The 24,020-nt window shown below is 41.8% G+C and overlaps 1 protein-coding gene, 1 long non-coding RNA gene and 4 other non-coding genes across 6 annotated transcripts; all 6 read right to left on the bottom strand.

Moving 5' to 3' along the window:
* Positions 1 to 89: 89 nt before the first annotated feature.
* On the bottom strand, positions 90 to 5,942 carry LOC118399663 (uncharacterized protein C6orf47-like). Its single transcript, XM_035795928.2, has 3 exons — positions 5,681 to 5,942; positions 3,738 to 5,419; positions 90 to 2,165 (listed from the first exon to the last, which is right to left on the bottom strand). The coding sequence occupies exon 2, from the start codon at positions 4,679 to 4,681 to the stop codon at positions 3,761 to 3,763; it is 921 nt and encodes a 306-aa protein (XP_035651821.1). The 5' UTR covers positions 4,682 to 5,419; positions 5,681 to 5,942; the 3' UTR covers positions 90 to 2,165; positions 3,738 to 3,760.
* Positions 5,943 to 6,652: 710 nt separating this feature from the next.
* LOC118399662 (uncharacterized) lies at positions 6,653 to 13,355 on the bottom strand. The gene is made up of 14 exons (XR_008073290.1): positions 13,167 to 13,355; positions 12,901 to 12,957; positions 12,655 to 12,692; positions 12,143 to 12,204; positions 11,857 to 11,928; positions 11,539 to 11,594; positions 10,455 to 10,518; positions 10,177 to 10,240; positions 9,868 to 9,920; positions 9,437 to 9,509; positions 9,162 to 9,223; positions 8,795 to 8,861; positions 7,169 to 7,239; positions 6,653 to 6,986 (listed from the first exon to the last, which is right to left on the bottom strand). It is a non-coding gene; the product is annotated as an uncharacterized LOC118399662 (long non-coding RNA).
* On the bottom strand, positions 8,937 to 9,019 carry LOC118399679 (small nucleolar RNA Z195/SNORD33/SNORD32 family). The gene has a single exon (XR_004828886.1). It is a non-coding gene; the product is annotated as a small nucleolar RNA Z195/SNORD33/SNORD32 family (small nucleolar RNA).
* Positions 9,588 to 9,667, bottom strand: LOC118399672 (small nucleolar RNA SNORD53/SNORD92). Its single transcript, XR_004828880.1, has one exon. It is a non-coding gene; the product is annotated as a small nucleolar RNA SNORD53/SNORD92 (small nucleolar RNA).
* On the bottom strand, positions 10,598 to 10,680 carry LOC118399670 (small nucleolar RNA SNORD53/SNORD92). Its single transcript, XR_004828878.2, has one exon. It is a non-coding gene; the product is annotated as a small nucleolar RNA SNORD53/SNORD92 (small nucleolar RNA).
* Positions 12,284 to 12,366, bottom strand: LOC118399671 (small nucleolar RNA SNORD53/SNORD92). The gene has a single exon (XR_004828879.2). It is a non-coding gene; the product is annotated as a small nucleolar RNA SNORD53/SNORD92 (small nucleolar RNA).
* Positions 13,356 to 24,020: the final 10,665 nt, after the last annotated feature.

Here is a 24,020-nt window from a genome sequence, read left to right as displayed (position 1 = left end):
CATGCGTATTAAAAGCTAAATGAGCACACACATGGCATAACCAATGAAATAAATTCTGAGATTCAGCAATGCAACCTTTAAAAAAAAAAAAAAATGCCACATCTTTATTTATTTACCCAGTGGAAATATTTCAGGCTGAGTCAGTATACAGTACAGTAATGGGTATAGACATCTAGGACAGTATCAGGCCCAAAGTTTATTTTCTCAACACGTGGTTTACATTTACACATCCGTTCCCTTTACAAAACACAACGTTGACATGGGATGCATTCAGAATGACCCGTCGTGGAACGCTACGATACAAATACATGTAGAACAAACACGCCTCTCTGAAACGTAGAACAAGGAGTCCTTCCTTGGCGGCTCTATTAGTCACATTTCTATCTGCAACGTTTGATCAACTGAACGTGGCCCTAGTGGGGTTTTCATGTTGAAGTGTTGCTGCCTTATCATTTTCACAGTGATCCAGTACATGTCTTTTGGGGGGGGACATTGCACATTCTCATTACAATACATCTTTCTTTGTAAACAACACGTGGAGTAACAAGTCAAAACATGACATTTAAACACGAGAGATAAAAGGCAGAGAGGAATCACTGATGTGGTGTCACTGTTTACAGGTCCCATTATCAGCACACAACGAGTATATATATCATATAACTTTCTGCATCACTGTGAAGATGTGATAGCTGCATGTTATGCTACAAATACAAAAATATCTGGGAAAGGCCATTGTAGAAACTAGAAATGTTCTTCAAAGCTTTTAGAATTACAGGGGCATTGTGGGTGAGAACCAGTGGGAGGAGCTCTAGGAGGACGGGCTCATTGTAATGGCTGAAATGGAATTGCGGAATGGAGTCAAACGTGGTTTCTATATGTGCCATTTATTCCGTTTCAATGAGCCCGCCCTCCTACAGCTCCTCCCACCAGACTCCACTGGTTAGAATCCTCTTCTTAGACACGCCTACTACAGATTGTGACATGCCGAGACATAAATCCTGCAGGTAGAATTAGTGTTCCTGAGCATCACTGTTGGTTTGTATGTGATTGTGCAAAACTTACTACTGGACAATTGTAAGGTCAATTATAAAGATAAATATATATATTATTTTTTTAAACGGTTGAGTTTCTAAGACTGTAGCGTACCTTTCAAACAGGAACATACGTGTGACAAAACAGATAAATACATGTTCAATGTGTAGTTTACTTACAATGCAATTAACACTGATTATGATGATGGAGAAAGACAGGGATAATATAATAAAGGCATACTATTAAATATTAAGGCACAGGAAATTAAATACAAGGCAAATAAACCTTATGTCCCAAAACTAACAACAACACAATCTGCTTGGAATAAGATTTGAAAGAAACCTGGGGGGAAAAAAAGGTGCTGGTACCTGTCAAGTAGATATTCAAAAGTTTGTCTGAACAAAACAAAATGAATGTAAAGGAAGTCTAACTAGAGGGAAACAGGATTCTGTAACAATAGAACTGTGTTAAGACGACAAGTGGTATCACTGGGCCCCAGACGACAACAGTGGTATCACTGGGCCCTAGACGACAAGTGGTATCACTGGGCCCTAGACGACAACAAGTGGTATCACTGGGCCCTAGACGACAAGTGGTATCACTGGGCCCCAGACGACAACAGTGGTATCACTGGGCCCTAGACGACAACAGTGGTATCACTGGGCCCTAGACGACAACAGTGGTATCACTGGGCCCCAGACGACAACAGTGGTATCACTGGGCCCCAGACGACGACAGTGGTATCACTGGGCCCCAGACGACGACAAGTGGCATCACTGGGCCCTAGACGACAAGTGATATCACTGGGCCCTAGACGACAACAGTGGTATCACTGGGCCCTAGATGACAACAGTGGTATCACTGGGCCCTAGATGACAACAGTGGTATCACTGGGCCTAGATGACCAAGATTGTAGTGGATGTGCTTTGCTTCAGGGCCACTGAATATCACAGTAGTGAAGTGTTAGCCTAAAGTACTCCAGCCTCTGCCGTTCCTCATTGCAGTATCAGCTCGGCTCAGCTCTTTTCATGTGTCTTCGTCTTTGCATTGGTAGGCTCTCGAAACAACTTCCCTCAATCCCTGCATGTCAGGCTTTTCGAAACATCCCTCTTCCCTCCATGTCAGATGATTGTCTGTGGAAGAAATAAAAGCTCATCAGTAAACAGTTTGTGGTTCAAATGCTTTAAATAGCCTCAAGTTAACCATGACAAAAATCACATGGGAAAGTCAGGATGACAACAGCAGGACAAAAACCAGTGGCCTGCTGTTGCTGCTGTTATTTTTGGCCTGCTTGTTGCTGCTGTTATTTTGGCCTGCTGTTGCTGCTTGTGGCTGTTATTGCAGCACCCCTTCAGGCAAATAAAATCCCATCCTTTCTTCATACATCATACTGCTCTCTCTATGTAAACTGTAATGATATGCATTCCAAAAAAAAAAAAGCCTTTGATTTCTCATTATTTCAAGCTGGTTTCACACCACTTGGAGAATGTCAGTTATTTTTCCCTCTGGTTTCAAGATTAAAATAGCTCCAAGCCGAGCAGTTTGTGGTTGGCTGTAGATTAAAATAGCTCCAAGCAGAGGTGTTTGTGGTTGGCTGTAGATTAAAATAGCTCCAAGCAGAGCAGTTTGTGGTTGGCCGTAGGTTAAAATAGCTCCAAGCAGAGGTGTTTGTGGCAGTGGGAACATTGCCAACCTAGACAAGAACAGTCTGCATAGTCTGTACAGTTGAATAACCATGAAAACCACAATAATATAAAGTCATGAAACTACATCACTGTTCTATACTGAACAAAAATATAAATGCAACAATTTCAAAGATGTTGCTGAATTACAGCTGATATAAGGAAACCAGTCAATTGAAATAAATGTATGAAGCCCAAATCCATGGATTTCACATGACTGGGAAGGAGCGTGGCCAGCCAATCACAATGAGTTTTTCCCCACAAAAGGGCTTTAATAAAGACAGAAATCCCCCCATCTGACAATCCTGCAGGTGAAGAAGCCAGATGTGGAGGTCCTGGTCTGCAGTTGTGAGGCTGGTTGGACATACTACCAAATTCTCTAAAACGACATTGGAGACAGCTTATGGTAGAGAAATTAACATTAAATTCTGTGGCAACAGCTCTGATGGACATTCCTGCAGTCAGCATGCCAATTGCATGTTCCTTGAAAACTTGACATCCGTGGCATTATGTTGTGCTACAAAACAGCACATTTTAGAGTGGCCTTTTATTGTCCCCAGCACAAGGTCCACCTGTGTAATGATCATGCTGTTTAATCAGCTTCTTGTCTGTCAGGTGGATTATCTTGGCAAAAGAGAAAGGCTCACTAACAGGGATGTAAACAAATCTGTACACAAAATATGAGAAATAAGCATTTTGTGAATATGCAACATTTCTGGGATCTTTTATTTCATCTCATGAAACATGGGACCAACACTTTACATGTTGTGTTTATATTTTAGTTCAGTGTATAAGCACAAGCTTTTTTTCTCCCTTGCTTAATATGAACTACAACAAACAGGTATATAATGAGTGACGAACAACAAAAGACAAATACAATCATGAGGTTAGGAGTGGAGTCCTTGTACATGCTAGGTACATTTAGGCTGTAGTACAGTCAGGAAAACAGTGTACATCAGGACAGTGAGAGAGACCAGAAAATCCAACAGAGAGAAAGAGGGAGAAGAGACTGACAGAACTTACCAAAACAAACTTTCATTCAAGGATCATCTTTCCTTTGTAGTCAAGTACATCTCTGTAACTTCCTCATCGTCTCTCACTTCCACGTCCTCCACCTCCTTTTCATACTCCTCATCCCCCTCTCCTAGGATCACACTCTGCTGGATGCTGACAGAGATGACCAGTGCTTGCACGATGCCATACAACAGAGCAAACTGTAGAAGATACTCTTGGACCAACCAAAGCAGTCCCGCCATTCCAACAGTGGAGACAGAAAACATGGCCATTCCATGGAGCCACAACTTCAGTCCTCCTTGGACCCCTAGAACCTCCAGGACCAACTTGGTAGGGGGGGACACAGTCCACAGGAAGCCCACTACCAACAGGTCAAACAGGTGACGAAGGAGGTTGAAGCAGATCTCATAGTGTTCCGGAACTATCACCCCATTCCAGGCGAGTGCAAAGAACCGGAAGGCTGATGAGGAGCTAGGTGTGGGAGAAGGTGGAGGGGTTCCATAGTCAGAATACTCCCCATCTTTGTCAGAGTCCCATCCTGCACCGACACATTTCCTCTGACTTAGCCCACCAGGTTCAGCTGTTCTCGGCCAGAATAAGTGTGAGGGTGGCAGAATCTTATTCCACCATCTGGAGTCACCATGTTCTGCTTTCCCCTCAGCCTCCTGCTTTCCCGCACCCACCTCTTCAACTTCCCTGGACTGGATTTTCTCCTCGCTTGCTTCCCGGTACTCTTCGATCAATGTTGTTTGTTCACTTGTTTGTCTTTTCTGTCCGGCTCCCCAAACCCAGGTTGTTAACCCCCCCAAGAAGCCCCAGCTGCCTCTCGTCTGCTGCTCTTCAGTCACTGGCTTGTCCCTCATGGTTTTGTCAGGTCCTGCTTTGCTGCCCCAGGGCCGGTAGGAGATAACTGGACGCACCCACCCCCAAACTCTTCCTACTACAGCTGTCATGTCAGTTCCCTTAGTTTAGCGCCCTTAATTCTGTCTGGATTTTAGAAGGACTAAAGGACTTAGAGACTGCAATGAGTTATTGAGAACGCAATAATGGGTTTAACTTTATATTATTTATTTCCGTTTTAAGATTGGTAGGAGGTTTTGTTAGACTATAGCCTAGCTATAATGCATTAGATAAGTCAAATTAACTCTCCTTGCCGTGAGATCACTGGGAATGATAAGAGGGAAAGTGTGTACCACATGACACACCTGATGGGTGTTAAATCGAAACCAACCACCAACGCCTAAGGGAAAATTCCAATGAGGGTACTCACTAGCTACATGTCGCCCCCAAGACTTTCACCTTTCTTCACCTAATTTTACTCTTATAACACTAACGTCAAAAAAAAAATAAACCATACCAAAAGATGACCTTTGGTTTTTAAGTGATAGAAATAGTTTAGAATCCCTAATATCCGGACGAATTACGGACATTAGCTAATGGCTAGTTTAGTAGGCCTAGTCTACAGAAATATACTTAGCCAAGTATGTATAATATGTTACGGTTCTATCTAGAAGTACATGGCCAGCTAACATTGCAGGGTAAAGACTATTGTTTAGTCGAGGAATGCAACAAGCAAATCTTCCAACTCTTGACAATGAATGTTTTTCTGGAGTTCCTCAGCCTAACGAAAAGCAGAACATATATTTCATCTTCAAATTTAACTGTGTGTAGTCTCTTTTCCACTTCTTGGTCTGGGGAGGGGAAACATTACAATATGAATCGATAAATTATAAAAGTTAAAGCTCTTCCTAAGATAATTAGTTCACAAATTCACCGCTAACCAACTAACTACTATAACTTACTACTTTTTCTGACATTAGCCTGGTATAGAGTTAGATGTTTGCGCACACACAAAAAAAAAATTCTGGCATAAATTTGACAACTAGTCTTGTTAAATTAAGGTATTCAGTTGTCACTTAAATCAAGTCGTGAGTTGGAAAAGCGACACTCACCTTGGTCTCTTTTAGACAGTTTGAGGCTCGCCTAGTTAGCAAAGACCACCACGTATAAAATGTTCTCGTTCGCTTGACAATTCAAACGTTTATCTTAACGTCGTGCAATCATCCAACAAATCGACTGGGATAGTTTACAGGTGTTCATATGACATTAGTTAAGTGTCTAGGAAACCTTAAACGTCGAAACGGGGAAAAGTCGCATACTGGTTATGTGCAAACCTAGCTAGTTACAATAGAACGCACCTGAAACCGGAAACAGTTTTACGTACTTCCGAGCTGACAGGAACAAAAGACACGGGCGAACTTCATCTGTTTCAATATGGCTTAGTCCGAGCACTTTATATCCGCTGCCTAAATGGTGTCTTCTGTACCTTGTGTGAAAATCAGTCTATAGTAAGGGCTATTCTTTAAAGCTGGTAGGAACCTAATACACATGTTCCATATATCTGCAGTGTCTTTATGTGAAACGCTCAAACAGACGTTGACCTGAAAACCACTTAGAAAGCAACCTTTGAATTAAAATGTACAACTGGTTGTATATTCACAAGGTCACTTTCGAGACCAGTTGAGCACATTTGTTACTTGACTAGTACCGTTCATTCTCGCTTATAACGTCTAATAGGAACTGTAGCGACTCGTTAAAATGTAGGTGATTGCTACAACAACAATGAATCACAGCATTGCTGCCTGTCAGCACTAATCTCGTGAGATTCAAGCAACGATCACTAAGGCAAAGCATGCAATTCCATGCACGCCAAAACAAGTTTAATAATTTCACCCGACACTTAACTGCAGCTCCCACATATGAAGGAAATGGGATGTAGGCAGATGGGGACTGAGGGTGGAAATCTCTGTATGTATTCCTGTGTACATGTAACCCCCCCCCCCTTCTTGTTGGTAAAATATACTTATCACTTGACAATTTGTAAGTGCAACACACAACCATGCCCTCACAAAATAGTGCAAGGATGACCATTCATTCTTTATTCAAATGCTGCAATCACATTACTTTTTATTGGTGGTAATTCAAAAGTTCATTATCAAAAAACATTTTTTCACATCAGCAGTTGTCAAAGTACTTTAACTTGGGGGAGAACTGTAGTAGAAGGGAGTCCAAGGACAACGCCAAGAGGAATACCACCTACATGACTTGACGACTTTGGGAGATCAAATCAAAGTTAATTTGCCATTGGCACAAAATACAGCCATGGATACACAGTCCACACAATGAAATCGTCTCCTGGCGGAGCAGCTCTTTTCACGACGGAAGCTCTTCAACAAGCATCGGCATCATCCTCAAGTCCTAAGAAACATTTTCACAAACGTTATAATCACGTAGCATATGAACAATTTATGACCAATTACAATCCGTGTCAGTGCACTGCGAAAGAGACTCATAGGAAATCAGGGACTCTATTATATTCATCACATAAAAGCCACCGCATAGCTACAAGACAGAACCGTCTATCTTTTGTACTGACTGACCTTGTCAATGTCTTCAAGTGATCCTGGTGTCATCTGTTGTCTCGGCAGGGCAATACCTCAACATTGTAAACCTGCAAGTAAAATTGCAGCAATTAGTACCATTACAAAGTGCATATGGAATAATTCCACATCTCCCTTATGAAACAGTCGCCCGAAACATTGCAAATCATTAAGGGGAGGTTAGCAATGGCAACTGTAATCTTTAGTTAAGACTACTGGATATGCTTAATTAACATCTCATGTCAGTACCACAAAAATGTGTCAATAATTAAGGAACCGAAATCAGACGTAGACAACGCGCTGAACAGCTTCTACCGCCAAGCCATAAGACTGCTAAATAGTTAACCAAAAGCTATAAAGATAGGGGACCCCACCCAAAAAATAAAATAAAAATAAAACAGGCAGACCGTCAGGTAAGAACATCTAATTCACCAGCCACGTTGGCAGGTGTTCACACTGCGCGATACCGTGAGAGCATTTCATAAAAATAGTCAGAAGTCAAGTGGGCCATGTGAGTTGTGATTTATAGCCAAATAGATGCCACAGGTGTTTCAGCCATTTTGTTTCATATCTGGTTTTGCACAAATATGAATCTAACGTTATCGCTAGCTCACATCACACAGCAACACTGCCCCGTCTGGGATACCGAGTGACACCAACTCGTAATTCACACCACAGATTGTTTCTCACGCTTTGAAAACCAAGGCAGCAGCCGGCAAGATTTTTGGTAACTGCATCAAACACATTATGAAACCAAATGTGTCATGGATTCTATTGGGGGACAATATTTTGGGTTGTGTAAAGCAGGGCAGGTTTAGGCTGTCATTTTGTATTCAGATTTAGTTAGTGGTTTAATCTTTCACAATAGCTGATCAGAACCATTCCCATGCCCTACAATGGGCTAAATTAGACAATTAGGGTGCTTCTCAGCAACACTTATTCCCAGTACCCCCCTATTAGTTTATATCTGTTTGCAAATAGCTAGTTTGTCTTCGCTTAGGAAGTTGTGGCTAAAATAAATATTGTTAGCCGCTAATGCTAATCCCTGGTTAGCTGGTTTGGTCAAAGCAAATGTAGCTTAAAAGTGTCTGCTAAATGGCATATATTATAGCTAGTTAATAATCCAACCTGGTACAAATCCTGGCCTAGATTAGCATGTTTGTGCAACATTATTTAAAATCAGAAGAATAGATTTATGAAGATTTATAAGAGTAGGCCTACTTAACATGGGTAGCATTTGGTTTCTGATCGATTATTTTGTGTTTGTCCCATAAAGGCATACTATACTTTGATTGTTAGGGCAGCAGGGTAGCCTAGTGGTTAGAGCGTTTGACTAGTAACCGGAAGGTTGCAAGTTCAAATCCCCGAGCTGACAAGGTACAAATCTTTCGTTCTGCCCCTGAACAGACAGTTAACCCTCTGTTCCTAGGCAGTCATTGAAAATAAGAATTTGTTCTTAACTGACTTGCCTAGTTAAAACAGTTTTTAAAAATACTTTAGAAAATCATTCAATTGTTCAACAGCCCTATTAAATATCTAACGCCTCAAGTGATTATGTACTCCTTGATCAGTCACAAGATTGGTATTAATGGATTTTTTTTAAATTCTCAAAAGGCCTTCACTCACCCAGTCGAACTTGCATTGTCACAACGGCAGCAAGACCGCCAAGTAGACCGCCACCAGGCAGCTGGACCTGGAAGGTAAGAAACATATCCAAATCAAGACAATTGCCACAAGCCGGGGTTCAGATGATTCAAGGAGGTTGCTTAATGTCTCAGATGGTAGTGCATGTAAAGTATTCTCATGGTCGTTAAACTCAAATACGTTACTGTGGTAAACATCACTGACAAGCACATTTTTGTAGTATTTTTATTTTTTTAAGTACTTTGATAAATGCATTTATCTACAGCTTAGGGAAGTATTGCTTCACAGCTAATGGTACTCCCGAGGCAAGGAGCCACTAAACCTCAAAGGAGATTCCTTTAATGCTCACCAAATACAAAGGGGGTTGGAGCCTTGCAACAGAATGTATCCATCTTCCATCCCACTTTCTGTCTACAAAGTAATGAAAATCATTAGAATCAATAGAAACTTTGAATTAGTGCATGTTAGGACAACGCAGTATGCATTTTCAGTGCACTGTGAAGTTAACTTCATGTTGTATTCAGAGACTCTAGTCTAGGAAATCATCATTAATGCACACTGATGGAACTAACTTCCATGGCAGCTTTGTATTGCTCTTCTACCCTCAATTAGCTGAATACTTACAGGAGTTCGCCATCTCATCCTCTTTCCTCAGGGCAGGACACTGGAGGCAAGTTTCTCTGGGAGACTGAGCACGCTGTGTTAGAGACGGAACGGGTTAACACATGACAATATGTACAACAATCTAACTTGAATGTCTAGGGTGAACAGCAGTTAAATCAGATAGCCAAGAGAAACATGACATCACAAATGTCAGCATAGATTGCGAAACCGTTCTCAGAATCATCATGTTTAGCCAATAACTGTTGATCGTTAGGTCATACTGATGACCACCTGGAATGCAACTGAGCCAGTAGTCATGGTAATGTCATCCAATACCATCCCGACAAATTGCTATGTTTGACAAACTGAATCTCTCAACACAAACAACCAGCTAGCAACCATAAAGCAAGTGCCTGGGAACTATTCTCCCGTCCAGAGATGTCTGAACTCACCAAAGGATGCAGTTTCAGATGCACAGCATTGGGACGTCATCTTGTCCATTATCCTGAAAGACAAACCAATTGACATCTTGAATGTGACGTTCACAATATGAGAACAGGAATATATCTTCCAAGACTACTCAATTCATTTACTCTCGACATTTCTCAGGTCATTGTCTCAGTGCGCTGCGAGAAAGCATCAGTTTAATTCAGGAACCGAAATCGCAATCATCATAGACACTGACGATACTAATAGCTTTATCGCAACACAGCCACATGTAATCTGACGCATATTGTCATGAATAACACTTTAATTCTTACCAGGTATAACTTTGGTCATCGATGGGTTGGAGTCCTGCGACAGAATGTATCCATCATTCTCAGTCTGCAAAAGTTATGAAAAGCATTAGAATCAATAGAAACTTTGAATTAATGCATGTTAGGACAACGCAGTATGCATTTTCAGTGCACTGTGAAGTTAACTTCATGTTGTATTCAGAGACTCTAGTCTAGGAAATCATCATTAATGCACACTGATGGAACTAACTTCCATGACAGCTTTGTATTGCTCTTCTACCCTCAATTATCAGAATACTTACAGGAGTTTCCCATCTCTTCTTCACACAGGGCAGAACGTGGGAAGCAAGCCTCTTCTGGAGCATGCTGTGTTTGAGATGGATAAAATAGTTAACATTACCTTTTGTATAACAATGTAACAGTACAACTTAAAAATGTGAACGGTTAAATCAGATAGCCAAGAGAAACATGACATCACAAAATGTCAGCATTGATTGCGAAACCATTCTCAGAGAATCATCACGTTTAACCAATACAACAGTTGATCATTAAGTCATACCGACAACCACCTAGAATGCAACTGAGCTGGGCGCCAGCCAGACATGGAGACGTCATCCATTCCTAGTGCCGAGCGGTTTAAGTGCTTCTTTTAAAATCATTAAACGAACTACACGTCATCTGGGCTGAATGTTGTAACCAGAATAAAACCAAAGCCCCATGATGGTAATGACTGCTTATCATTTACTAACCATCAGTTATTCACAGCACTTTAATACCATTTTTCCCCCCAGCTGTTGTACATCACATGTCTATTATTTGAGGACCACTATTTAGAGTCCAAGTCATCTCATCTCTACAGAGCGGTTGTCCATGCAGTCGGTGGGTACGCCCTATTTTAGTAGTTGTTGTTTCAAAGTAAAAGCATACTTGACTGCAGAACACCAATTTCTCGCTTTGTGCCCCGCCCCCCCCCCGATCACACATTCTTCTGTCTTACGTAGCAGGCAAAAAATAAATAGAAAAAAGGTAACAGACCAGACAAATAACTGTGCAATGGATTATGATCATTGTAGTTATTAGCATGTTCTCTGCACTAAACTATGTATAACATTGGCCAGCTACATCACAGTACGGATTGATCTGACGCATCTCTAGAGAAACTGCAGTGCAATGTAAGCATTGAGCACAGAAAAAAAACCCAAGTGACATTAAAAAATACATTAATCAACTAGTTAAAAAAAAAAAAAAACTGACATTAGTTAATCGCTCAGCACCATATTGACATAATGCCGCAAAGTACAAATCTAGTTTTCAACACAAGTAACCAGCTGGCTAATGAAGTATATGGCTGGGAACTCTTCTCCGACTAGAGATGTCAGAACTCACCAGCAACGGATGCTGTTTTAGATGCACACCACTTGGACGCCATTTTGTCCATTACCCTGAAAGAGACCAAAACCCACCCTTTTTAAATTAGTGAGGTTCTCAATATGAGAACTGGAATAAAAACATACAATTAACTTGACTCGCTAACTCGTCACATCTCATGTCATTGTCTCAGTGCGCTGCGAGAAAGCATCAGTTTAATTCAGGAACCGAAATCGCAATCATCATAGACACTGAAGATACTAATCACATTGCTGCTTCACAGCCACACGCACGCTGAAGCATTCAGTCAAATATTTGAAAATTACTTAAGCTTACCAGGTATCACTTGACATCAAAGAGTTAAGTCTTGTAACAGAATGCATCCATTGTCCATCCATCATTCTCAGTCTACAAAAGTAATGAATAGCATTAGAATCAATAGGAACTGCCAACTTCCTAAATGAGAGGATACCCAGCATGCATTTTCAGTGCACTGTGAAGTTAACTTCATGTTGTATTCAGAGACTCTAGTCTAGGAAATCATCATTAATGCACACTGATGGAACTAACTTCCATGACAGCTTTGTATTGCTCTTCTACCCTCAATTATCAGAATACTTACAGGAGTTTCCCATCTCTTCTTCACAGGGCAGAACAGGGGAAGCAAGCCTCTTCTGGAGCATGCTGTGTTTGAGATGGATAAAAGAGTTAACATTACCTTTTGTATAACAATGTAACAGTCCAACTTAAAAATGTGAACGGTTAAATCAGATAGCCAAGAGAAACATGACATCACAAAATGTCAGCGTAGTTTGCGAAACCATTCTCAGAGAATCATCATGTTTAACCAATACAACAGTTAATTGTTAGTCATACTGATGACCACCTAATGCAGAGGGTCAAACGTCTAGTCACTGTTCCAACTGAACTCTGCTCGAACCAGAGCCCCACCCACCCCCATGTGCATTTCACCATCCCCCCACACGTGCATTTTACCACTAAGTCTATGGTCTCACGAGTCCTGAAGTACAGCCAGTGTATGGGTCGAGTATCCCTGGTTGGGAACCACTGACCTAATGGAGCCAACTTCCCAAGACCCCATTTTGTCTCCCTCTGGATGCCACAAGAACTCACCAAGTGCCAGAGCCTGTTTGGAACTGCCCCCCATTTTCCTGAAAAAGAGAGCCCCCCAACGTGGTACATTAGTTTCGTTTTCTATAAAAATGAAAGGAATGGGTAACGTTAAACATTATTGGGAGCAGTGTGTGTCAGTGCACTGTGAAAGAACATCACTGTAAATCAGAGACTCTAGTCTAGTGAATCATCATACACACTCGTCTCCAAGCACGTCATTATTTCAGTGTTAGCTAACAATCTCACCTTGAATACCGATGCTAGACTGCTTGCGATACGCATTTCAATGTTGGCTGATGCAGCCTGGAAGAGAAGAGCGGGGGGGGGGGTATATTAATGTAATTCCAAATCAGTTGAATGTGTACCAGCACCATACATGCAGCAATGTGCATATATACACTGCATTGCCCTGGTATGATTTATGCAAGCTATATATATATATATGTTGACAAATCGGCACCGCATGCGCACATGGTGTTTCTGCTCGGTAGCTAAGTAGTTGCTACACTTACCTTGCAAACTTCTTGTGACTTGGGGCAACCTCTCAAACGCATTCGCCGAATTTAACGTATTGCCAGCACATCTTGGTTGTAATTTTACTGACATAAAAAAACAATTTAATGCCGTTCTTCATTTTGCGCTCATCTTTTTCACCTGCTCACGCGAGCATCTTGACGGGAGAAAGGCCTCAGGAACGAGCGTGCGTTCAATTTATACGGCTGGGTCCTTACAACTTTATGGCTAGCATATATAATGCCTGTTTTTATATTTTCATACATATCCCATACTGATGTTTATATACACAATATTGTATTGTCTATATTTCCAGGTTTGTTTTGGGGTAAATATTTACAACGTGACAGAAAGAAACGGGAAAATATAGACACATTTTCTGAGATTTCTCAACCTCCGACCAAATACTCATTATGGGCACTAGTTTACAGTCCAAACACTACAAAGACACACCCTATACCCTCCGCCCTCAAATTAAGTGGACACTTCTGATGAAGTATCTATCATATGTCTGACGAGTATAAACTTGAAGGGCGAGGAAGGAATGATTTTTAAGTGGACCGCCGCTGGGCCGGAAATTGGCCACTCGTTCATCCCGCGATGATTGTGTTTTCAGCCACCGGTAGCTTGTGGTTTTATATACGCTTCAGTCAATTATGATTGCATGTCTACATATATGAAATATATAACATGATTAATGCCTACTGTTTGATAGCAAGTAAATTAATTAGCTAGCTAATGTTAGCCTGCCTAGCTGGAACTTCTGTACAAGGAAAAAAAAAGTATTTCTACAATTTCCAAAAGATAAACAAAAACATATTTACTTTCGGTGCAAACACTTAAAAAGACACGCCCTCGTGCACTTACCCTCGCCTTATGCCCTGTTGCCATCTTGGGGGGCGGTCCAAATGATTAGCCTAACTCGGGAATTTGCAATTTAAGCCCCTCAGCCCTCGTTTTTATTCGGCTTTGCGAGTGTACAATTATGTTCACTCCGAGGCCTGAAACTCCCCATAATTCAATAAGCGACGATTGTACGTCCACTAAGAAAAGTCGCCGAAAACATAAAAACAACATTAATGGAGAAGTGAAAACGAATACAAATAAGTTAGAAATTGTGCTACTAACGCACACGACCGCACAAACACATCTAGAAAAAAGAAATATGTTTTTGTTTAGTTATCTTTTGGAAATATAACATTTTCTTTCAGAAGTTCCAGCTAGGCAGGCTAACGTTACTTTTCTAGCTATCATACAGTAAGCGTATATTAATAATTTATAAATGTAATATAAGTAGACATGCACTCATAATTGACTGTAGCGGATATAACGCCACCACAAGCTACCGGTGTCTGAAAACGTTTTATTAACAACAAATCAATATATAAAGCACATGAGGGAACACAAGCATACATAGATTACAAACAATAGACAATCGAGCTAGGGGGTACAATATCACATTACAATTACACAAGGACCTTAAGGGACATGCATATACTTACAATTCTAACAGCTTTTTTGTTAGTAGAGCATTTAACCGTCTTAAAATACAGTTCAATTTCTTTTTGTAGGGTACGAAAATGTGGTTTTCTGTTTGTAAATTTACATTTGTGTATATGAAATTTGGCCAAAAGAATAATGACATTAATTACATAAAAATGTTTCCGCTTATTTCTATTGTATGTAAAGAATCCAAACAGTACATCTCTCCACAATAGTGTAAAATCTTCATAAATGTGTTCAATTATAAACCTACTGATGTCTTGCCACAGTTTTCTTACATGCATACAATGCCAAAAAAGATGCAAAACTGTTTCTGGGTCTGAAAACACAATCATCGCGGGATGAACGAGTGGCCAATTTCCGGTCCAGCGGCGGTCCACTTAAAAATCATTCCTTCCTCGCCCTTCAAGTTTATACTCGTCAGACGTCATCAGAAGTGTCCACTTAATTTGAGGGCTGAGGGGATAGCGTGTGTCTTTTAATAAGTGTTTGGATTTTTCCCAAGCTATCATTAACGCCTTTCAAAGTGTGTTGCATTATGGGGGATTTTTTTTTAAATGGTCCTAATTTGTACCTACATGTCGATTTACATGAACTTTTCAAAAATAATGTCATCAAAGGTCATGAAGTTTTGACTGCAGTCAACTGCAAAGTTTCTACAGTTGCTCTTCAAAAACTTAATCCTGCAGCCAATCCCCTGCATTGTGGGAGGTTCTATTGTCAACCAATCATCCCCAGCATTGTGGGAGGATCTATTGTCAACCAATCATTAGGTTGTATTAGTTCGACCTACGTCAATGGGACCGAAGACATGACTGCTGCAGTATACAATTTTGCAGCAGAATACATTATGTATCAGTCAGTGTTGTAGTACTAGGTCTCGAGACCACGTATAGAGTTTCGAATACATTTGTACTCGGTCTTGACGACTTGTAATTTATTCCCAAAACCAGCAGAGTAAAAAAAATGATCATAATTATCAACTTTCAGTCAGTCAACTCATAAAACCAATTCGCCAGGCCACATATATATATATATATACACTCCTTTCTGGAAACATGAATATCTTAACAGCCTTTATATCTATTGTAGACATGTTTGCGCAGTGACAAACCTGTAGGCCTTCAGTGGTGAACCTATAGGCCTTCAGTTTTTTATTTATTTCACCTTTATTTAACCAGGTAGGCTAGTTGAGAACAAGTTCTCATTTGCAACTGCGACCTGGCCAAGATAAAGCATAGCAGTGTGACACAGGCAACACAGAGTTACACATGGAGTAAACAATTAACAAGTCAATAACACAGTAGGAAAAAAAGGGGAGTCTATATACAATGTGTGCAAAAGGCATGAGGAGGTAGGCGAATAATTACAGTTTTGCAGATTAACACTGGAGTGATAAATGATCAGATGGTCATGTACAGGTAGAGATATTGGTGTGCAAAAGAGCAGAAAAGTAAATAAATAAAAACAGTATGGGGATGAGGTAGGTGAAAATGGTTGGGCTATTTACCAATAGACTATGTACAGCTGCAGCGATCGGTTTGCTGCTCAGATAGCTGATGTTTGAAGTTGGTGAGGGAGATAAAAGTCTCCAACTTCAGCGATTTTTGCAATTCGTTCCAGTCACAGGCAGCAGAGTACTGGAACGAAAGGCGGCCAAATGAGGTGTTGGCTTTAGGGATGATCAGTGAGATACACCTGCTGGAGCGCATGCTACGGATGGGTGTTGCCATCGTGACCAGTGAACTGAGATAAGGCGGAGCTTTACCGAGCATGAACTTGTAGATGACCTGGAGCCAGTGGGTCTGACGAATATGTAGCGAGGGCCAGCCAACGAGAGTATACAAGTCGCAGTGGTGGGTGGTATAAGGTGCTTTAGTGACAAAACGGATGGCACTGTGATAAACTGCGTCCAGTTTGCTGAGTAGAGTGTTGGAAGCAATTTTGTAGATGACATCGCCGAAGTCGAGGATCGGTAGGATAGTCAGTTTTACTAGGGTAAGCTTGGCGGCGTGAGTGAAGGAGGCTTTGTTGCGGAATAGAAAGCCGACTCTTGATTTGATTTTCGATTGGAGATGTTTGATATGAGTCTGGAAGGAGAGTTTGCAGTCTAGCCAGACACCTAGGTACTTATAGATGTCCACATGTTCAAGGTCGGAACCATCCAGGGTGGTGATGCTAGTCGGGCATGCGGGTGCAGGCAGCGATCGGTTGAAAAGCATGCATTTGGTTTTACTAGTGTTTAAGAGCAGTTGGAGGCCAAGGAAGGAGTGTTGTATGGCATTGAAGCTCGTTTGGAGGTTAGATAGCACAGTGTCCAATGACGGGCCGAAAGTATATAGAATGGTGTCGTCTGTGTAGAGGTGGATCAGGGAATCGCCCGCAGCAAGAGCAACATCATTGATATATACAGAGAAAAGAGTCTGCCCGAGAATTGAACCCTGTGGCACCTCCATAGAGACTGCCAGAGGACCGGACAGCATGCCATCTGATTTGACACACTGAACTCTGTCTGCAAAGTAATTGGTGAAACAGGCAAGGCAGTCATCCGAAAAACCGAGGCTACTGAGTCTGCCGATAAGAATATGGTGATTGACAGAGTCGAAAGCCTTGGCAAGGTCGATGAAGACGGCTACACAGTACTGTCTTTTATCGATGGCGGTTATGATATCGTTTAGTACCTTGAGTGTGGCTGAGGTGCACCCGTGACCGGCTCGGAAACCAGATTGCACAGCGGAGAAGGTACGGTGGAATTCGAGATGGTCAGTGACCTGTTTGTTGACTTGGCTTTCGAAGACCTTAGATAGGCAGGGCAGGATGGATATAGATAGGTCTGTAACAGTTTGGGTCCAGGGTGTCTCCCCCTTTGAAGAGGGGGATGACTGCGGCAGCTTTCCAATCCTTGGGGATCTCAGACGATATGAAAGAGAGGTTGAACAGACTGGTAATAGGGGTTGCGACAATGGCGGCGGATAGTTTCAGAAATAGAGGGTCCAGATTGTCAAGCCCAGCTGATTTGTGCGGGTCCAGGTTTTGCAGCTCTTTCAGAACATCTGCTATCTGGATTTGGGTAAAGGAGAACCTGGAGAGGCTTGGGCGAGGAGCTGCGGGGGGGGGCGGAGCTGTTGGCCGAGGTTGGAGTAGCCAGGCGGAAGGCATGGCCAGCCGTTGAGAAATGCTTATTGAAGTTTTCGATAATCATGGATTTATCGGTGGTGACCGTGTTACCTAGCCTCAGTGCAGTGGGCAGCTGGGAGGAGGTGCTCTTGTTCTCCATGGACTTCACAGTGTCCCAGAACTTTTTGGAGTTGGAGCTACAGGATGCAAACTTCTGCCTGAAGAAGCTGGCCTTAGCTTTCCTGACTAACTGCGTGTATTGGTTCCTGACTTCCCTGAACAGTTGCATATCGCGGGGACTATTCGATGCTATTGCAGTCCGTTCAGTGGTGAATCTATAGGCCTTCAGTGTGTGAACCTATAGGCCTTCAGTGGTGAACCTATAGGCCTTCAGTGGTGAACCTGTAGGTCTTCAGTGGTGAACCTGTAGGTCTTCAGTGGTGAACCTGTAGGTCTTCAGTGGTGAACCTGTAGGTCTTCAGTGGTGAACCTGTAGGTCTTCAGTGGTGAACCTGTAGGTCTTCAGTGGTGAACCTGTAGGTCTTCAGTGGTGAACCTGTAGGCCTTCAGTGGTGAACCTGTAGGTCTTCAGTGGTGAACCTATAGGCCTTCAGTGGTGAACCTGTAGGTCTTCAGTGGTGAACCTGTAGGCCTTCAGTGGTGAACCTGTAGGCCTTCAGTGGTGAACCTATAGGCCTTCAGTGGTGAACCTGTAGGTCTTCAGTGGTGAACCTGTAGGTCTTCAGTGGTGAACCTGTAGGTCTTCAGTGGTGAACCTGTAGGTCTTCAGTGGTGAACCTATAGACCTTCAGTGGTGAACCTATAGGCTTTCAGTGGTGAACATATAGGCCTGACAGGCCCACCCACTGGGGAGCCAGGCCCTGACAGGCCCACCCAATCATATTGATGTGGTTTAACCATTGTAGACTTAGACCATTACATTTCTCAAGGACATTCAGAGACTTCTTCCGAAGCCACTCCTGCGTTGTCTTGGCTGTGTGCTTAGGGTCGTTGTCCTGAGTGCTCTGGAGCAGGTTTTCATCAACTATCTCTCTGTACTTTGCTCCGTTCATCTTTCCCTCGATCCTGACTAGTCTCCCAGCCCCTGCCACTGAAAAACTGACTTGCCTAGTTAAATAAAAAAATACTGCACTCTGTTCTGGTACAGATCTACTAGTCACTCCACTCCTCTCAGGATCCCTCCCTCTGTTCTGGTACAGATCTACTATTCACTCCACTCCTCTTAGGATCCCTCCCTCTGTTCTGGTACAGATCTACTACTCACTCCACTCCTCTCAGGATCCCTCCCCCTTCACCCATCTTCCTCTACTAAATCGCAGACAATAGAGGTTGTGCTGGCAGCTGCAGAGAGGTATTTGGCTGTGCGAGATTTGATGTCAGAGGAGTTACAGGGTGTGTTAAGTGTTGGTGTCCCATCCTTTCAGGCTGTTGGCCTGAAGTAGGACTACATAGATTTAAATAGCGAAGTATGGTATTTATTTATTTAATGTTTATTTTTCTGTTTGATTTATTTATTGTTTTTTTTCAAGCAAAGTATTATTTAAAGTTTTTACTACATTTTATTTTAGTAAATACTTTATACTTTCGGCGCATGTGACAAATAAAATTGTGATTTGAGTTACACCCCAGTCTAGTAGGGGGCGGTAATGCAACATTTATTGGATGCCAACCGCCGTTAAATCTCATCGAAGAAGAAGGATTTAGAAACGTGGAGCTCATGTTGAAAAACCATGATTGACCACACACTCCAGCTCAATAGGTGGCGGCATGCTTCTTTAACGTTTGTTTCCGGACCGCCATTAAGAAGAAGAAGAAGAAGAAGAAGAAGAAGCAGCAGCAGTAGTAGTAGTTAGCAGCAGCAGCTCAGACCGCTATAAGAAGTGAAGATGACGATAGCCTACGAGAGGTTCAATTTGTAAGTATTGTGCTTTACTTTTAAATGTAGTTAAACGATACCAATCGAGTATAAGCAAGTCGACGTTTTCAGCTGCGGAGATGTACAATGGTAATTTGTCATGATTGTCAAAAGTCGGGTAGTCATGAGCTAACGAGCTGGCTGAATGTTAGCTAAGTCAACAGCTAACGGTAGTTTGGCAATGTAGTCTAGTAACTAGAACTCGCTTAGCTTGCTTAAGGGTAACTCTCAAACCCATTTTCAGCCCTTTCCCAATCCCTCCAAATGTTAAAAGCAATTTCAAGTGAGAAGTTGTGGGTGGGAGAGTTACTCATAAATATACATTTTGGGGGGTGGTTACTGATCCCAACACTTTCTAACAAAAACACACTACCAGAAGTAAACGTTCATGCTCAGGACAGATGGCTCCCAGTGGTTAAGGCACCAAGTTCTTGACATATATTGCCATTTGCGGTGTAAATTTGGGCGCAAAACAAATCTTTGAAATGTGGACTCGCAATTTATTGCGTAATTCTGTTAGGAAGAAAAGTGCAATCATCACCTTGGAAATTAAGATTAGGGACTCAATCCAACCCGCATTGCAGTATTTTCCCAATAGCACTTTCTTAAATGGTCAAATTAACTCAGATTGTTCTTGGGTATTGTATAAAAACCTACAACTTACTATCAGGGTGACCCTTCTCACAGGTATGCTTTCAATTTTCAGAATTAGAAGTAAATATTATAAATAAAGGTAAAAAAATATATATGTAACTGCCCCCAACCTGTTCTCAGAGCATTTCTTATTATACCAAAAGAAACACATCATACTAATTCAAATGGCCTGGTTTTACGTTTCCTATTTTTTTTCTCACTTATTTAACCAGATAGACCAGTTGAGAACAAGTTCTCATTCATGCGACCTGGCCAAGAGAGCAGAGTAGTGCAACACAGGGTTACACATGGGATAGACAAACGTACAAGTCAATAACGCAATAGAAAAGTATTTATACAGTTTGTGCAAATGGAGTAAAGAGGTAAGGTAATAAATAGGCCACAGTAGCAAAGTAATTACAATTTAGCAATTAAACACTGGAGTGGTTGATGTGCAGAAGATGAATGTGCAAGTTGAGACACTGGGGTGCAAAGGAGCAGGATAAATAAATACAGTATTTGGATGAGGTAGTTGGGTGGACTATTTACAGATGGGCTATGCACAGGTGTAATGATCAGTTAGCTGCTCTGACAGCTGATGCTTAAAGTTAGTGAGGGAGATAAGTGATTTTTGCAATTTGTTCCAGTCATTGGCAGCAGAGAACTGGAAGGGAAGGGCGGCCAACGGAGGAGTTGGCTTTGGGGGTGACCAGTAAAATATACCTGCTGGAGCGCGTGCTACGGGTGGGTGCTGCTGTGGTGACCAGTGAGCTGAGATAAGGCTGGGAGTTACCTAGAAAATACTTATAGATGACCTGGAGCCAGTGATTTTGATGAAGGATATGAAGCGAGAGCCAGCCAACGAGAGCGTACAGGTCTCAGTGGTGTATAGTATATGGGGCTTTGGTGAGAACTGATGGCACTGTAATCCAATTTGCTGCATCTAATTTGCTGAGTAGTGTTTGAGGCTATTTTGGAAATGACATCGCCAAAGTCAAGGATCGGTAGGATAGTCAGTTTTACAAGGGTATGTTTGGCAGCATGAGTGAGGGATGCTTTGTTGCAAAATTGGAAGCCGATTCTAGATCTAATTTTGGATTGGAGATACTTAATGTGAGTCTGGAAGGAGAGTTTTAAAGTCTAACCAGACACCTAGGTAGTTGTCCACATATTCTAAGTCAGAACTAGAGGTCGACCGATTAATCGGAATGGCCGATTTTAATTAGGGCCGATTTCAGGTTTTCATAACAATCGGATATCGTTTTTTTTTTTGGAGTGTCGATTTGCTGATTGAATATTTTTTTGTATTTGTATACCTTTATTTAACTAGGCAAGTGAGAACACATTCTTATTTTCAATGACGGCCTTGGAACAGTGGGTTAACTGGTCTCTAGGAACAGTGGGTTAACTGGTCTCTAGGAACAGTGGGTTAACTGGTCTAGGAACAGTGGGTTAACTGGTCTAGGAACAGTGGGTTAACTGGTCTAGGAACAGTGGGTTAACTGGTCTAGGAACAGTGGGTTAACTGGTCTAGTGGGTTAACTGGTCTAGTGGGTTAACTGGTCTAGTGGGTTAACTGGTCTAGTGGGTTAACTGGTCTAGTGGGTTAACTGGTCTAGTGGGTTAACTGGTCTAGAAAACGGTGGGTTAACCGCCTGTTCAGGGGCAGAATGACAGATTTGCACCTTGTCAGTTCGAGGGATCCAATCTTGCAACCTTACCGTTAACTTGTCCAACGCAATAACGACCTGCCTCTCTCTCGTTGCTCTCCACAAGGAGACTGACTGCCTGTTACGCGAATGCAGTAAGCCAAGATAAGTTGCTAGCTAGCATAAAACTTATCTTATAAAAAAACAATCAATCAATCATAATCACTGGTTAACTACACATGGTTGATGATATTACTAGATATTACTCTAGCGTGTCCTGCGTTGCAATTAATCTGACTGAGCATACAAGTATCTAAGTATTTGACTGAGCGGTGGTAGGCAGAAGCAGGCGTGTAAACATTCATTCAAACAGCACTTTCGTGCATTTTGCCAGCAGCTCTTCGTTGTGCATCAAGCATTGCGCTGTTTATGACTTCAAGCCTATCAACTCCTGAGATGAGGCTGGTGTAACCGAAGTGAAATGGCTAGCTAGTTAGCGCGCGCTAATAGCGTTTCAAATGTCACTCGCTCTGAGCCTTCTAGTAGTTGTTCCCCTTGCTCTGCATGGGTAATGCTGCTTCGATGGTGGCTGTTGTCGTTGTGTTGCTGGTTCGAGCCAAGGGAGGAGCGAGGAGAGGGACGGAAGCTATACTGTTAAACTGGCAATACTAAAGTGCCTATAAGAACATCCAATAGTCTAAGGTTAATGAAATACAGATGGTATAGAGAGAAATAGTCCTATAAATACTATATTAACTACAACCTAAAACCTCTTACCTTGGAATATTGAAGTCTCATGTTGAAAGGAACCACCAACTTTCATATGTTCTGAGCAAGGATCTCAAACGTTAGCTTTTTTACATGGCACATATTGCACTTTTACTTCTCCAACACTTTGTTTTTGCATTATTTAAACCAAAAGGAAAATGTTTCATTATTTACTTGAGGAAAAATTGATTTTTATTGATGTATTATATTAAGTTAAAATAAGTGTTCATTCATTATTGTTGTAATTGTCATTATTACAATGGATGGCATTGAAGCTCGTTTGGAGGTTAGTTAACACAGTGTCCAAAGAAGGGCCAGAAGTATACACAATGGTGTCGTCTGCCTAGAGGTGGATCAGAGAATCACCAGCAGCAAGAGCGATATCATTGATGTATACAGAGAAAAGAGTCGGCCCGAGAATTGAACCCTGTGGCACTCCCAGAGACTCCCAGAGGTCCGGACAACAGGCCCTCCGATTTGACACACTGAACTCTATCTGAGAAGTAGTTGGTGAACCAGGCGAGGCAGTTACGTCTAGTCTGAGACCAGGCTGCTGCCCGATGTTGGATGAGAATTGGCAACTGTTTTTAGCTGACAGCGCCCCAAATCAGTCATAGCGGTTTGGGGGAAAATACGTGTTGAGATGACCACCATTGTCATCTATTTATTTTTTACGATTGATTTATAGCTATGATTTATAAATGTATCATCCTCAAATGTTTTTGTTCTTTGTATGAAACGGTAAGCAGAAAACATTGCTAATGTGCCTTAAAGCCTTTTGAATTTTCTGTAGCATCAATAGTCTAGTCAAGGAACCCTCATGCAAAAATATATTGGCACGCTCCACTTACCAAGACCTTTGCCAAGTTTATTTCATACTGAACCTCTCCCTTGAAATTACTTTGTGCCTTTACAATTGGCTCATTCATCCCCCTCCTCTCCCCTGTAACTATTCCCCAGGTCGTTGCTGCAAATGAGAACGTGTTCTCAGTCAACTTACCTGGTAAAATAACGGATAAATAAAAAATAAAAAAAACATCACGATTTTAATGGTAGAGTTGAATCACGGGCAGGGTAGCCTAGTGGTTAGAGCATTGGACTAGTAACTGAAAGCATTGGACTAGTAACCGAAAGGTTGCAAGTTTAAATCCCCGAGCTGACAAGGTAAAAATCTGTCGTTCTGCCCCTGAACAGGCAGTTAACCCACTGTTCCTAGGCAGTCATTGAAAATAAGAATTTGTTCTTAA

The sequence above is a fragment of the Oncorhynchus keta genome, chromosome 20, assembly GCF_023373465.1.
Source record: "Oncorhynchus keta strain PuntledgeMale-10-30-2019 chromosome 20, Oket_V2, whole genome shotgun sequence".
In the NCBI taxonomy this organism is placed as follows: Eukaryota; Metazoa; Chordata; class Actinopteri; order Salmoniformes; family Salmonidae; genus Oncorhynchus; species Oncorhynchus keta.
Note: the sequence above shows the minus strand (reverse complement) of the source record. Positions and strands in the feature narration are given on the sequence as shown.